This window comes from Centruroides vittatus, unplaced genomic scaffold (genome assembly GCF_030686945.1).
Source record: "Centruroides vittatus isolate TY-2023 unplaced genomic scaffold, ASM3068694v2 contig_2427, whole genome shotgun sequence".
Classification (NCBI taxonomy): domain Eukaryota; kingdom Metazoa; phylum Arthropoda; class Arachnida; order Scorpiones; family Buthidae; genus Centruroides; species Centruroides vittatus.
Window position 1 is genome coordinate 1 of NW_027121528.1, and position 17,255 is coordinate 17,255.

A 17,255-nucleotide genomic window follows, 5' to 3' on the forward strand; every position below is an offset into this window, starting at 1 on the left:
TTATTACGCGGGCATTGTTGTGTATGTACATTCCTATGTAAAGATCGCAAGAATGATAGATCACGAGTTACAAGAAAAAAACTTATCTTGATTTTAGTCTCGCGCTCCTGAAGATTAGAAGAAGGGCTAAATCAGGCCCGAAATCGCACACGCGCACGCAAATGGGTAAAAAATAGCGTTTTTCACCAACCGAAATACAGGAATGAAAAAAAATTTGGACTCGCGCATGTGTTGGGTTCAAAAGGGTCAACTGTCACCTGGGGTATGTTTCTACGGGGCAGATAAAGAAAACCAAAATTACTCGCATACTAGTAGTCGCACTACTCGAGAAGAGTAGAGGAAATGAGATACGGATTTCAGAGTTAAACAATTACTTAGCCAATACTTTTATAAGTTTAAGGTTTAATTAGGGTTAGCGATTGATTGAGGTAGTGTAGATGACGCGTTATAAGGAATGCGGGTTGGGTGAAGACACAATAGATATATATATATTTATACAATACAAATACAATATAATAGTATTTATTGTTAACTGTTTCTGGGATTCAAAAACTTGAAGTGTATACAAATGAACATAAAACCAACGTTTTTTAAAATGAGGAATTTGAATTTTTGTAACTGAATCGTTGAACATTCCAAAAATTTTGTATTTTTGAAAACCGCCGATGATGCGAAGACGTTCTTCCCGAAGACGTTTCGGTAAGTGAATAGATTCCTTGATGAGAGTCGTGATAATAAATAAATCAGTTCTATAATACGTTGATGATTTTAAATTCGTTTTCCTTATTTTGTGGCTTAATATACAATAGAAGCTACTTCCGTAGATAATTTAAATAATTTCCAAATATAAATTTTAAATTCTAAATTCAAAAAAATTCAAAAATATTAAACTTTAATTTAAATTAATAATATAAATTATTAAAGCAATCAAATTTTATACATTCAAAAATGAATAATTACTATTTTATATTTTTATATTTTTTCAAAATATATTCTCGACTCCACACAATTCCGTCGTCCGCCATATTGGATAAGGATCAAAGTGTAATGACGCAGGGTGTAATTTTTCGTAAGTTGTTTTTTCATTTTATACTACCAGTATATTGCTTTATGGAATAAATGGCACTTTTACTTAATTATCTAATAGTCTTTTACTGTCTTATTTCCTATCGAAAGGTTTTTATTTGTATTTAAATACAAAACCAGACGAACTTTTGTTGATAAGTTTCTTCTGAATTTTACTTTTTATTTGCCAAGTTACTATTAATTCTTAATTATTATTTACCAAGTTTAAACTTGTTTATTGTATTTACTAATTAAATTAATTAGAAGTTATTTTGATTAATATTAAATATAATTCGACATTATTTGTTACGCATCAGTTTGTTGTTGGTAATTATCAGGATTTCTAGTAATAGGTTTGCTTATACAATGGTATAAATTTATTGATTTCTATTAATGTATTAATTGATGTAAGTAAGTTGGATTCTTCTTTGTTTTAAATTACATAAAGACATTGAAACATCTTAAAGTTAAGATTCTAGTTCTAAATGATGGATAGAAATCCCCATTCATAATTTAGCTAGAATCTTACTTGTCAATTCAGACACTTTGAAAGAATAGGGTGGGGTGTCTATCGTCGACCGCTTCTGGCCAAAATCCGTGTGTGATTAATCCATCTGAGCAAGTTTAGGCCAGCCGTCTTGACCAGAAGTATTGTTAAACGACTCCATTCTTGACGTGTAAGGATAACTGGTTGCCTTACTTGTGGTGATGTGAAACATTAGTGCGCAATGCCCGTTCCGGTGGTTGACTGCGTAGGTGTTGTCGGGTCTTTAGAAGATAACAATGGCTGTGATTCGGGTGCATGAGTTTTACAAAGTGCATTATCGATTTTGGTTATCCTTTCACATTCGGGGCCGTGTGGTAGATTTTCTCAATATGATGCATTTTTCGAAAGTCTTCAAAATGCCGCCCCTTAAATGTTTTTTCTTTTAAAATAACCTTCGATTGTGATTTTTTTTAAAAAAATTGCACAAAATGTACAAATCCTATTTTTATTTTGAAAATATAAACTACTATGAAATATTGATATCAACTACAACAATCTACTACAGTTTTACTCTTCTAACTTTAACTTTTGCAAATTTGTTAATTAGGGATGTGTAGTTTAGAGTGGCAGCCAATGTAGATTCATTAGAAATTAATGATAGATTTTAAGTTTAGTTTGGCTTATTGAACTTCTGGTTATGTTACCTATGGTAGCGAACATGGCGGCTCGTCTCTGAAACAGTGGGGACGCACGTTCTAACCTAACCTATTCTAATAAATTACCATAATTATTGCCAACCAAATTATTAGAATAGGTTAGGTTAGAACGTGCGTCCCCACTGCTTCAGAGATGAGCCGCTATGTTTGTTACCCATAGGTAACATTAACCAAACTTCTTAAGTAGTGTTTTATCAATTTTAATTTGGAGAAACTTCTTTCCCCACTAGCTGCAGAGACGGGGAGTGTTAATAAAATTTTCAGAGCTACAACAGTATTTGGATATTAAGTAATTAAGTTATTTTGGCAGAAATTTAACACTCCAAACGTTTCATAGAAACATGGTAGCATTCGGGATATATCACGCAATTCTTCTTGAAGATCAATTGCATTTATATCTGATTCATTTTCAACCGAATATATTGACTAGAGACTGGTACAATAATTTTCTAGTGTTTTTTCATCTAAATCCTTGAATTTTAAAATAGCAAAAATTTTCAGTTTTTATATGACATGGGTTTCCAGAAACGTGAATCATTCATTCAGAGAATTAAGGGTAATGTCCAGAATATAATTGAAAAAGTTTATTTTAAATTTACTCTCTTCTGTTAATGGTTTGTCGACAGCTTCATAGTCAAATTGATGCTTTTTCCTTCTGGCTCTAACTTCAGTTTCAGCAGGAAATTCTGTACTGCATTCAAGATTCTCTGCAATGTCATTAGCAGCAATTTGCATCTGATCATATCCAGATTGTCTACAACTTTTCACTTTTTGTATGGTTTCTGATAACATACACCAGGGATGGGCAACCCGCGGCCTTGGGCCGCATGCGGCCCGCAGTAATATTTTTTGTGGCCCATGTGGCATAAAATATGAATAAATATATCAATTTTCCAGCTTAATGAGATATTCAACAAAAATTCAAATGTTATTTTCTACGACTTATATTTGTGAATAGTTTTTTTGCAATGAATTTAGTGAGAATTAAAACAAGAAACCGACTAACAGACACGTGGAAACTAATTTAAAACTAGCGGTGACTAATATTTGGCTAAATATTTCCGATATATTACGTTTAGATCAGTGCCAGAAACTATATTAAGTATACCTATGCTAATTTATAATTATATATGAATAAAGAATTGTGATTTACCGACAGTTCCCCCCTCTTTTCTCTTGTGTGCGGCCTGCGTCAGTTCAAAAGTTTTGAAATGCGGCCCTTACGTAGAAAAAGGTTGTCCATCCTTGACATACACAATGTGACAAATTTAGTTACAGATTGAAATAGCTTCGAGACTGAATTTATTTCAAATAAAATATCATGCCAAAGAATTACATCACATATAAACTTGTAATTTTTAATATTTTTTGCTAACACTCTTGCTTTAACTTTAGTTCCTGCATTTCTGTTGATGTCTTCTATTATTTGGAATAATACATCATAGATTTTGCAAAGTTGAAATCGTAAAGGTTTTAACACATTATTCTGCTTGACCACCTAGTAGCACTCAATGGTTTTAGAGCTAATTGTGAAACATATGTTTTTAGCACTTCCCAATGCTTTGTAGAACCAGGAAAGAAAGTGTAAAGTTCTTGTACAATAGAAAAAAAGTTATTGTTTCTGTAGAAGACGACGCTGCATCATTCACAATTAGGTTTAAAGAATGACATGCACAGGGCACATAAAACACCCTTTCAAGTATTCTATTTTGTACACCTGTTCTTACTCCTTTCATATTAGCTTTATTATCATAGCCTTGTCCTCTAAGCCTCCTCCACTTCAACTCAAAACTTAACTTTTCCAAATGTGTCAGAATAAGTTCTTTCTAGTTGAATCAGAAGCTTTGAAGAATTTTTTATTGGTTTTTTTTAATTTCATATTTATTTTGAATGGAGTTAAAAGCAACAACTTATTGTTAATGAGAGCTGTTCAATATGACTTATGTCTGGGGTACAATCAGCAATTATCGAAAAATATTTAGCAATTTTTCTTATTTTGAAATTACATTTTCCATCAAATTTATCAATTCACCTTGTATATTATTGCTTAGATAAGTCACAGACCATTTATCAGACTCGCATTGAACTCTCCTGATATGTTCTTCCATAACTGGATCAAACTCAGAAATTAATTCTACCAACTTTAGGAAGTTTCTGTTGTTAGGCTGAAACAAATGTTCAGTTGTTCCACTAAAAGCTAAGCATTGTCAAGCTGAGTCTAATTATTGACATAATTCTTTTTAGAACTCCTTTCCAATGCTGAATTTCTATATCCGTAATTCATTGATATTCAGCATCAATAGTTTTTTCTGTTTTAATTGAATGTCCAATTCTTTTCATGCTCTAAAAGCATTTCTGTGATTTACAGACTTTTTGTGCATTGTGAGGGCTCTTGGAAGATTTCCCCAGTCAGAATAGCCTTTTTTGGGCCAGTCACTAACAGTAGATGAATTATCAAATAAAATACAATAGCAAAAAACAGCATCATTTGTGACAGAGTAAATCAACCATTTCTCAATGACTTTACCATTGCTCAACACTTTTTCAAATAATGCGAGAGTGAAAATCTACGCCTTCCTTTATTAATAGGAAACTCTAATACTTTAATCTTTAATTTGATGTGACCCCTCTCCACTGGTATTTGGCAAGTTTCAGGTGACATGCAGAAAGCATTCCATAATGCAGGATCAGAAGGAATTTCGTTTAATATCTGCTAGCTGCTACTCTGCTCTTGATGAACTTCTGATGGTGTTATTTTTTGGCTCTCTTCAACAACTTCTTCCAGAAGTGATTGGGATGGCATTGAGTTTTCATTTGCTAAATCCAATAATAATTAAATAATAATAATTGCAAAGCCCAAATGGTTAGGAGTTGAAATTTGATACACAGTTACAGTACATGATGAGAACGCACACTAAGAAGGGATTTTTCGAAATTCCTCCATGGGGGAGAGGAAGAGGATTAAGGCTTAACCTGAAGAATGGCTTCTACTGTACTATTTTAGATGTGAATTTTTTTTTTGTTTTTAACTGCGTTTTAATAGGGTACGTCATGAGAATGCACACTAAAAAGGAATTTTTGGAAATTATCCTTGCATGGAGGGGGAGAGGGTTAAGGATTATCTTAAAGAACTCTGCTTTCGGACAATGAACACCTCACAGAACAAACACAAGAAGTAGTGACGTAAAATAATGAATACTAATTGGTCTTCCCTCGTCTTTGGGCAACAATTTGAAACCTTTCAGAGAGCAGGAGACACCGACATCATCGCTCAACCCGGTATATACTGATTAGATAGTATTCTCAGAACTTTGAAACTCTCCCTTGTAATTCCAGTCTTTTATTTTTCAATAGCCAATTTTCCAAAAGCAATAGCAAAGGTATAGAAAGTGCAGATGTCTGATGTTGCTGTGCAGTATGGATTGAACATGTTTATAGTAGGCTGCAGTTCAATCTTATCTAAGAAAGATACTGTATTATGAAGAAGACTCAAGTAGCTTAAGGAGTAACATATTTAACAGTTAAGGAATATAGCTATGTGGGAAATTTTGTAATTTATATTCCTCTCTTGATAAATGGTACCTGGCAGGGCACTGATGTGTCTCACTTCCACTTCCTCCTCCATCTTTCTAGACTTCCTTCCCCCCTCATACCCTTCCTCCTTTTCACCCACTCTTCTCTTAACACTATTTCACCCACTATCTCTTCCCTTCTGTAAGGCTATGCCTATTGGTGTGGCCTGTTAACTTTTCCACTTGTATAATGTAATTGTATTTTGCATGTTTTTTTAAATCTCAATAAATGCAATGTAGATGCCCATGAGCTCTAACTTCCCATTTCACCAACTATCTATAACCATCTTTCATCTTATGCTCCCTTTTTTCTTCAGAACCAGATAATATCTATGAATGAACCTGGTCTTTGTCCCTTTCTGCATGTTTGCAAGCCATGGAATAATGGATGGCCTCACTGAACTGTCTCAGGCCTAAATTAATCATGTGTCATCAATAGTCAGAATATGTTGCAAGATACATACTGAATGCACCAAAGCTGATTATGTCCTGATCCGTAAAAAGTTTCTAGATCTGCTTTATCAAACAATACAATACTAACAATTAGTGGCAGACCAGTTTCACAAGTTTTGATTTGGTTAGAAAAGATGATCCTAAAGTTCTTTCAAGAGGATGGTGCTTTGAATGAATTAACGAATTAATCATATTAAATATTTAGACAGAAATAAAAAATCATAGTTAAAGTTTCTCCAGAATTTATAAAAAAAATTGTAATGTGGAATTAAATTTTCCATGTAATTTTCAAGGTGAATTGTCAGCAAATTTTTTGCTTAATTGTACAACTCACAAATTAAAATAAACTATTATGTATTCTTGAAGGTAAATCATTCATTATTATTGCAAAAATTTCTATTTTGTCATCTTCAAATAACTGTTTCATGTCAGCAATTTTCAGTGCAGACATGTAATGTTGTGCTCCAGATTACTTTTGACCTATCAAATCACATTGTCTGGATCAAGTCATACAATGAATGCACTGTGATTACAGTGATCATCTATGCTACTTCTGTACTCCCCAACATGTGTTGAACCTGTTGACTCACAACATTTTGCATCTGCAGAGATCGGTGTTCTAAGAACAGATTTTGCTGAATTGTCACTCTCTGCAGTTACTTCCTTTACATTAAACACTGTTATCTGTCCCTGATCAGGTAAGTTTTGTTGTTTTGAAAAGATCATAACTTACCCGATCATGGATAGATATGGAACTGCAGCATCACTGTTGACCTGGTGAAAACCTTGGTAACAGTGGGTGACATTTCAGTTGAAGTAATCTGAAATTTTGCGAAACAAAACTACTGCATAAACATTATTGTAGGTATAATCATTATTAACCTTATTGTTTTCTACTTCCTCACCTTGTAAATGATGGGAGAAACATGATAGTTTGATAAAGTGTATGGCTATATAGGATGATTCAATATGGCTATAACACTACCTGAAGTTTCTATTTATGAAATATTGCACACATTAAATTTTGACACATTTCTTGATATAGAAGATTTTGATGAATAGCTAGTTGTCTGTCATTGAAGAATTTTACAAAAGTTTTAAGAAAATAATTATATAAGTGCTAGATTTAAGATTTTATTACAATGTTAGGATGTTTGAGTTATTTTCAAATTGCTTGATTTAAATGAGGCATTTTTCAAATTAGAAAACTAGTTTTTTTTTAATCAACTTTTTAATGTAAAATCAATTTTTATTAAGTGTACATAATGGAATGTAGATCTGAAAATATACACTGAGTGGCCAAAAAATTAGACACACATGAGTTGGTCCACCTTTATCTCTGATCACAGCCAATATTCTTCTTAGTATGGACTCAACAAGTTGAGGAATGTTGGCCCATGCTGACATAATGGCAGCTCTAAGTTGGGTCAGATTGGATGGTGACGTTTCCAAGCTTTCATGTGATCTTTCGACTTCATCTCAGAAATGCTCCATAAGATTGAGGTCAGGGGATGAGCTGGCCATGGAAACAGGTTAAACTATGATTGATGTTCCTCAAACCAATTTGAGACCAGTCGAACATGGTGACAAGGTGCATTGTCCTGCTGAAAGTGACCGTCTCCTTCAGGGAACATTACAGCCATAAACGAGTGTACTTGATCGGAAATGATGTTGACATAAGCTGTTCTATTCAGAGGTGTGTCCACAAATATCAAGGGACCTAGTGTACTCCAGGAAAACATTCCCCACACCATAATTCCATTGCCACTAGCCTGAAGAGTTGCATTTGGCAGGAGGGGTCCATGAATTCTTGCTGTTTGCACCATATTTTGATCCTACCATCTGCATGATGGAGCAGGAAATGAGATTCATTGGACTAGGCTACCTCAGGTGACCAATTTTGTCGTTCCTGGGTCCACAACAGGCGCCTTTTCCAATTTTTCTGTGATACCAAAGGCACTCATGATGGTCTCCTGCTAAAGCCCATCCTTTGCAAAGTGTGTTTTGTTGTGCATTGGGATATGCTTTGTGATGCACCTGCATTAATTCAGCTGTAATTTGTTGTGTTGTTGCCCTTCTGTTCTGCAGACTATGCATGCTAATTGCCTTTCACCTCTCTCATTCACCAGCCTTTTTCGACCAGAATTGTTCTTATCGCTTTAAGTTTTTTTTTCTCAACTTCCACTCTCTAAACACCCGAGATACTGTTGGACGAGAAAATCCTAAGAATTATCGTTTCAGAAATGCTGACTGCAGGGGCCATATTCTGGTCACTTATCTTTCGTCCTTCTTTCACTGATGAATGACGTGAAAGCGAGAGATGAAATTCATCTATCATACACAGTGGCAATTCTGGTCATTGACGTCACAATTCTTTTCAGTTGATTATACATGTTCGGGTTATCTGCGCATGGAACACGGTACAGAATTTTAACCAATGAAAATGTAAAGTTTTCGAAAATGCATTGTATGTAATCATACGTCACGTGGCAAGGAAGCACATGTTCAAATAAAGCATGTAATTGACAAAGTTGTTTTTTGTTTTATAATGTTTTTACAGTTGTAATGCCACTTTGTCTCTTAACAAATAAAAATTTTAATAACCTAAGTTAGAAAAGTGTGCATACTTAGATATTTTTTGAAATATTACCATCTAATTTCTCCTTAACTATCTAAGTAAGATTAACATCATAGTCGATAGTTCAGTAATTGATGTGGGACAATTAAAAATAAAAAAATAAGGAGTCAATGTAGGTACTGGAAAAAATCAGAAGCATTTTCTCTCTTGAAATACTTTTTCCCAATATAGAGAGTGTTCTCTAATATGATTGTACAGCAGAAATAGCATCCAGTTGCCCATATTAAATATAACAAAATCGAGGCAAAAGATGATAGACTGGTCGAAAGACAACTATCTGCTCATCTGTGATAAATGAGAGAAGCGAAGAGAGAAAAAGTTGTCCAGAATTGCGTTTATAGAGACGCGATGATCTCTCGAGACGTAAACGAATGATTAGCCAATCAGCAACCGGCTTGTAAGAGACCCGAGACAATGACCAGAATACGGCACCAGCTCTTCTTGCACCGATGATCATTCCTCATTCAAAGTCACTTAAATCTTTCATCTTACCCATTTTGACATTAACTTCCATAACTACATCGTCCAGAGCTGAGCATACCTTATATAAGCAACTCTGTTGTTACGTCACTCTACATCACTGTCGGACTGATTTACTTTCAAATAAGAGGTGTGTGTAATTTTTTGTGGCCACTTAGTGTATTAATAAATTATGATTTGCATAATAGATAGCAATAGAAATAACATGTCTGGAAAGTTTTTATAATGATTAATAAACATTCATTTTGTAATTAATTTTTATCCTCTTCTATAGTGAACAAATAAAATGTGTTAGTAATATAGATCAGTCATTATATTATAATGTTACAAGTGAACAGTGATAAACAACAAAATGAATCCATTAATGGCCAAGTGGATAAAACCACTAAACACAGTTATTTGATTGTGGGTTCATGCCTCATCAATGAGCTGACCATGTGGAGCTTTACAAGTTTTCTTAACACCCATAATACCTAAATAGGGATCAGTTTTCCATAGAAAGTCCTCCCAGGAGGCATCTCCCCCTGGAGATCACCTGCAAGTCATGTTACATTATACAAACAATGACAACTAAAGGAAAGATTTTAATTCAGATGGCTTTTCAAGAACATACTAAATGATCTGCATAAGTATGATGCAATGATGATATATTGTTCTTAGTTTTTCTGTAATGATGCAAATGATGAGATAATGATTCTCTTTATCAAATAGATGATATAAATAACTATCATTTCAGAAAATTTAGAAATTTAAATATGATAACTATTGTTTGTTTTTTAACATCATAGTCTAAATTAATAATAATTACAAGATAAAAGTTGAAAAAAATTTTGCAAGTTTAAAATTATTTGTCAATATTCTTAAGTCACAAGTAATGTAAGGTTAAAATAAACAGTTTTTTTATTTTTTATTTTACAGATGATAATTATTAAATAAACTTTTAAGAAATAAAAATGTTGGAAGTAACTGTAAAAACACTTGATTCACAGAATCATAGTTATTCTGTTCCTGATGATGTAAGTTTCAGAAATTTTTAAAGATATTTCAATATGTACAGTACAATATAAATATATATATTTCTATTAAAATTTTTTCACTTTTTGTTAGATTACAGTCAAAGAATTTAAAGAAAAAATTGCATCTTCAGTGGTAAATATATCTTATTTATATTTGTTAAATATTTATGTACTATAATTTATCATATTGAAAATAATACATTTTAGATGAACTAAAATATTAGTATTTTATGCATGAAGAAGATACATAAAATTCTCAATATTATATAGATAACTTAATTGAAATTTTTATAATTTTTCATAGACATAAGTAACATTTTTAGTTAATTTTTAAGGGTGTTAAACTTTTTCAGAGATCCAGTTAAATAAGACCTCTGAGATATTTTACAGAAAGTTTTAACTATCACAACCAAATATGCAGATTCAGAACTTTGGCTCGAGTCAAAATGAATTGATCAAAAAAACCTTAAATTTCAATTAGATGCTTATTAAAACAATACTTCAAAATACTGTAAAATATCAATTTGTTGATCATTTGTTCATCAGTTATTTTTAAAACCTTTAATCCTGCACTACAACTGTAATTACTTAATCTTTTCAGTATTTAATGTTTGTTTATTAGCTATAAAAGTAAACTTATGTATGACTTGGGATTACCACATACCATTACAAAAACAAAAAAAAATGCCATTAAAAACAGTAAAGTGAAATAAAAAAAATTAGAAATAGGAAGGTGCTAAAATATTAAATGAAAATATAAATAGAATACAAAAATATGTAAGAATTAATAAATGTGATGTAAAATAAATTTAAGTTTTTTAATTCAAGCAATAGGCAAAATGACAACAAAGAATTTTAAAACAGCAGAAACCACAAAACAAGGGTTCATTGATTTGTCTGAAATTGATGAATGTGCGATGAAAGAACCTTTTTGGAGATATCCAGGCAAAAATTAGAAAGGGCCATATTGCAAATAACACAAATAGGAACTCTCAAGCTGAGTTATCAGTAGAGAACTCCATGGAAGTATTTGAAGAATAAAATATGGTCAAAATATTGAATACAGATTAATCAGTTTTGAAAATCTTAAATGAGTTAAAAAAAAATAATAATTTACAAAAAATTGCCTCTAAGCTGAAGTTTTTGAGTATAAAGTATAATTATTTGAATGTAAAGGTTAATGAATTAATCTAAACAGACTTCCTGAAGCTAAATGTAAATATTATAATGATGGGGGGGGGAAAATACAGAATTGTAGTTCCTTAAAAACAAGTAATATAAAAAGAAATTTTTTTAAGTAAATTCCTACTTAGGTCAACAAAGAAAAATTTTATTTTAGTTACTTTTTATTAAAAAAATTTATCAAAAAATTATTGATTTTTGCAAGAATTGAACTTTCATTCTTCACTTTCACATGAATAATTACTGAGTTCGCTTTTTTCTCCTCGCACTCTCTATCGGTCGGAATCGGCATATTGCTGACAGGCAAGAAATATTAATTAATTAATTAATTAATATTTGAAAAAAAACTGTATTAATATCAAGTGTCATCCACTACAAGTTTAAAAAAATGTATTCGAACTTGAGTGGATGAATAGAAAGTGTTTTATTAACGATTGAAAATTTGAACAAGATAAATAAATAAATAAATATAGGGAGAGTGTGAACTAATAGTAGGAATTTAAAAAGGCAATTAAAATGTGCTCTTGAAAACATTTCCTAAAATTATTCAAACAAAACTTCTAATAATTTAATTTTACCAATTTCTATATAAAAATTTTTGTGAGCACTTACATTACATTACTTTCTAAAGAATTATTTACATTAATGTAAGTGAATGTAGTGTTCTGATTGATAAGAAAGTTTATAAATGAAAAAGATAACTCAATCTCGAGGATGAAGTTAAATTACATTTATAAATTTAAACTTTTTAAATTAATCTTAATTCTACATGTTTACTTGTCAATTTTGATTAAAGGCAATTTTTAAAAATTCTTAATTTTGAAAGAAATATAAAAATATTTGTTTTTTAGCAAATAGTTGAATTTTCACTTTTATAAATGCATAGAAATAAATTAAGTTCTGTGTTATACTACATTAAAACAAGGTACTGATTACAGAATTTACTGTATTAATAACAAAATTAATTACTTCAAATTCAATTTTTTTCTAATCTTAAGTATTTTATGAAAATACCTAAGATTAGTAATGCAATAATGCATTACTAATCTTACTAATTACTAATATTACTAATGCAATAATGCATAAAAATTCTTTTAAGTTTTCTTACTTATACCGCATACAAAAACTAAATGATTTAACTTCATACGTGATTATAAGTTTTATCTAATTGATAACAACAATTTAATTGCATTTTTGTAATGTATATTGATATTGACTAATAAATACAGAAATCGTATTTTACGAAAAAGTAAAATTTAAAAAAGATTCTTCTCAGAGAAAATTGAATTTATTGTATTTATGAAAAGTAAGTGGTTTGAATTCAAATAAGCTTAATAATTTTATTCTTTTAGGGCATTCCTGCTGATAAACAAAGACTAATTTTTTGTGGTAGAGTTCTTCAAGATGAGAAGAAATTACTGGAATATGGTTTGTAGATTATTTATGGATTTGTTAGCTATTTCTACTGACCAAATTTTTAAGAATAAGTTAAATATGCAAAAAAAAAAGTTAATTTAATTAGCGTAAAAAGCTTTAAATTTTTACTTTTTTTAAAACTGAAATCATGTCTCAGTCTGTAAACATCCTTAGAAGATGCTTAGTATTTTTTGTGGTGCTTAAAAATACTTACTTTTCTCAAAAATTGCAAAAATCCATAGAAGTATTTTTCTATTGCCAACTCAAAAAACAATCGGTACTTTCTTGTGAAGAGATGGCCTTTGCCACCTACACGCAATCATCTTTCGATATGATCTATTTTGTGACAAAATCTCAGCCTAAGTATGTTTTCTTCCCATATGGTGTGACCGTGTGAATATAAGGTGTAAACATTTACTTTTCATTTGTGTAAGAAATTGTGAAATGGTCTATGCAAAACAAGGACTGTTCGTTTTATAATAGAAGATAATGCTAAATCTGAATCAGTTTAACATTAACTATTACTTGTAAAGATATTTTTAGTAGTAATTTACACTTTTGCTGAAATTTCTTTTTTCCATATTTAATGAATTATTACAAACCTTGCAATAATGAAATTTTATAGTATGCGATCTTTTACAACTGATTAGTTACAAGTTTTATTTATATTTATATTCTAGAATTATAACATAAAATGCTGTGTGTAGTCAATTGTTCAATATGATTAGATCTAAATCTTAAATGAAAATTCTAAATTAATGTAATAATATGGATGCTGTATATTCAATTTATATATATATAGTCACTTCAAAAAATCTTTTTGGTTGACGGTCTCACAGCAGGAAAATTCTAAAGTCACTAATACCAATAAATAAAATTGTCACTATTAGCTTAATATATAGGATTAATATCTAACTTTTGACACTATTCTTTGTATTCTGTTCAGAACAGTTTTGAAAGATTGCTAATATAACACTGCTTATTATGTTTTGTCATTCTGTGTTAAAGATAATTAAAGACCAAGCTATTGAAAATCAACTCGATCGTTTATTCGTTTTAGTTTCAGACAGAAACAACAAAGTGTCTACACCATACTTTTTAGATCCAAAATAATGCAACTATCATAGAACAATTTTAATTTACTGGCCCCTTTGTATGATTCTAGTAAGATTTCTTAAAATTTGGTTGAAGTCTACTCACAGTATTTCTTATTAAGAATGAATCTTAAAAATTTATATACTGTATAATAGTTACACACCATATGCATTATGGTAAATCATGATACAGTGACATTTTGTAATAATATATCATTAAAAGTAGGACTAAAATAAACAATTTAACTGAAAATCAGTATACAAATTAGATCAATATACATTACTTAGAACACGCTATACAATAAATAGTATTATTATGAACTGTGGTTATATTATTAGCAGTTGTTTTAAAATACAGGAGCTCCCCTATTTACAAATGTTCAACTTAAACAATTTGACTGTATGTCTAAAATTTAAATTGTGTGTGGATTCTAGTTCTCTTGCCACTTGGGGTGGCATTGAAGTCAGTTTTTAAGCAAGTTGTAATACACAATAAGCCCACATTAATTATTTATCATCATTTTTTGTTGTTGTACAGATTGAGATTCCATCACTACTTGTGAAGTGGCGTTGAAGTTGGTAATGTTGGAGTAACAATGTTTTTTTGCTATTTTTTACAACTTTTATAAATTTTTATGATTAGATGCTTCAAAAATACATCTAAAACATAATAGTAAATCTAGCAATGGAGATAAATGCAAGAAGTGTTGGTCTTACCATGGAAACTAAACTTTACATTATACAACTAAGTGCGTTAGATGAAAAAAAAAAACTGTTTGAAACACCTGCTACTGCTTAGTAGTGGGTAAACGAGTGTAATGTATTCTATTAAGTTAAATACTTTAAATGGTCAAACTCTAAAAATAAATGGTTATTCTGTGTACAAATGTACTTTCTAGGTCAGTTTTTGACATACAAATATTTTGACTTGCAAACAAAACCTTGGGAACCTAACCTGTTCTCAAGTAGAGGAGAACTTGTATATTCAACAAATTTCAAATTAATAATGGTGGATCATTCTGGGATAGTGGGATGGCAGTGCTGACAGAATTACGAGATGCTGCCATTTAAATTTTTTATGATAAACATATTATTTTCATTCAGTCATGTTTTATTTTTATTATAAATTTAAATTTAATGCAGCTTGTGGCTGTCATGTTATATTTGATATTAGAGCTCTGACAACTCTTATTGTGGCAAAGTTTGAGATAGCTAAATGGTAGTTATCTCAATGGAAATTGACTATGTTGCTAATCTTAACTGTCATCATACCTACTGTATCCTTTGCTTCGTATCATATTTGTCATATGATACAAACATACGGATACACACTGTGCTTTTTCAATTGAACTGATATCAATCCAGTGAGTTAATTAAGCAGAGATCAGTTTAGAAAGTATATATTGCATTACTTTCATTTAACTTATGAATTTTTAAAATTTATATTTAATACAATTAAATTTAATAACATGTTAGGAAGTTAGAAAAACTTGTAAATATGTTATAATGAAACTAATTTGTACTATCTCATTAATAGATGTAAATGGAAAAGTAATTCATCTTGTTCAAAGACCTCCACCTCAGACTCACACACCATCTACCTCATCCTCCTCTTCTTCAACAAACAGATCATCTACTCATTCAGGTCGAGAAAATGGAAGTTTTCTTTTGGGAGCTTTTACATTGCCACAGGACATGATCGATCCAGCACATGTCCAGGTATTGACAAATGTATGATCTCTACTTTATTACTGTTTTTTTACTAGAATTAAGAAGTAAGAAAATTTGCTGAAAGCAACTATTAGCATCAGTTCAACATTTTCCTCTCTAAATAAAATGAAAATTACTGGAGTGATTTTTTTCCTCTAAAATAAAAATCTATTAAATTTTTGAAAGTTTGTCAAATTTACAAAATCTAATATTTATAGTTTAATGACTGAATGACTGAAGACTCTAAAAGCTTTGTTAGAAATTGGTTAAGATGTTACAATGTGTTTATATTAAAATTTTTATTTTTAACTTTCAGTTGATTAAAAAAAAAAAACAATAATTTATTCTTATCTAAAATGAGTAATTTATTTTAATCTTAAATCAGATGGTGGACTTGTTACAATTTAAAAGTTTTGTGATTATAATCAAGATATACAGATGTGGTTCTGATTCTGTTAAAAATGATATCATATGCCCCACTAGTGATTGAGTGAATGAAAACACTGAACACAGGTTGTTGGTCTTGGGTTCAGACCTCATCAATATAAGCTGGCTTGTGGAGTTTTCTGGTTTTCTTCAAGTGTCTAACACAAAAAAGGGCCAGTTTTCCCACAAATGCCGCATGGGAGGTAGGCTTCTCCTTGGCAAATTGGCCACAAGTGTTTGATTGTCTTATTCCATCAGTCTAATCTGATACCACAATGTGGTCTTTTACTGCAAATCTTTCACGAAGATCATGTAATTTGATTGTTTTCACTGTTTCAAAGATATTAAGAAAATCTGTCACTTTTTTTACATTAATAATAATTTTGTTCCTTATAAAATAATTTGTGAATGAGATGAAATTTATTTTTTAATCACTTTATAAAGACACATTAATACAAATGACTAAATTACATCAAAATCATTTTAGATATAATAGTATTTTTTTTTCTTTGTATTTATTGTAATTTATCTTAACCTTCTACAGAATTATTGTAAGTCTAATAAACTACTTATTAATGAGGCTAAATCCAAAGTAATGGTTTTTCGGAGAGGGGGCAGATTGGGAAAAGCTGATAAATTTTATTTATCTAATTCTGAGTTAGAGATTGTCTCATCTTACAAATATTTGGGTATCTATTCTACTCCACAGGGCCCATTTTCTTTGCACTTAGACAAATTGTTTTTGAAATATAAACTTCAACTTACTAATCTAATAAAGATCATGGTTAGAATGGAGCAGTTTTGTGTTAAGTCACAGTTTCGATTATTTGATTCCTTGATGATATGCTCAAGTTTCGGATTTATGTTTTCCATTTGGGATCTATCTTTTGTTGATAAATTAGAGAAGACTCAACTGAGATTTATCAGATTGATATTTCATATTAATCATTCGGTACCTGGACTAAGAGGACTGGGTCGACCACCAAGTGCTATACGTTTA

At 30.7% G+C, this 17,255-nt stretch overlaps 1 protein-coding gene across 1 annotated transcript; it reads left to right on the forward strand.

Moving 5' to 3' along the window:
• The first annotated feature begins 1,044 nt into the window (after positions 1-1,044).
• LOC136971268 (large proline-rich protein BAG6-like) lies at positions 1,045-15,871 on the forward strand. The gene is made up of 5 exons (XM_067265728.1): positions 1,045-1,069; positions 10,330-10,427; positions 10,519-10,560; positions 12,962-13,037; positions 15,657-15,871. The coding sequence occupies exons 2-5, from the start codon at positions 10,365-10,367 to the stop codon at positions 15,854-15,856; spliced, it is 381 nt and encodes a 126-aa protein (XP_067121829.1). The 5' UTR covers positions 1,045-1,069; positions 10,330-10,364; the 3' UTR covers positions 15,857-15,871.
• Positions 15,872-17,255: the final 1,384 nt, after the last annotated feature.

Excerpts from the sequence above, each read along its gene's own strand:
- LOC136971268 (XM_067265728.1), top strand. The coding sequence starts at position 10,365 with ATGTTGGAAGTAACTGTAAAAACACTTGATTCACAGAATCATAGTTAT. Across the intron at positions 10,428-10,518 it reads GTTATTCTGTTCCTGATGAT|ATTACAGTCAAAGAATTTAA; the intron begins GTAAGTTTCAGA and ends ACTTTTTGTTAG. Across the intron at positions 13,038-15,656 it reads GAAGAAATTACTGGAATATG|ATGTAAATGGAAAAGTAATT; the intron begins GTTTGTAGATTA and ends TCTCATTAATAG.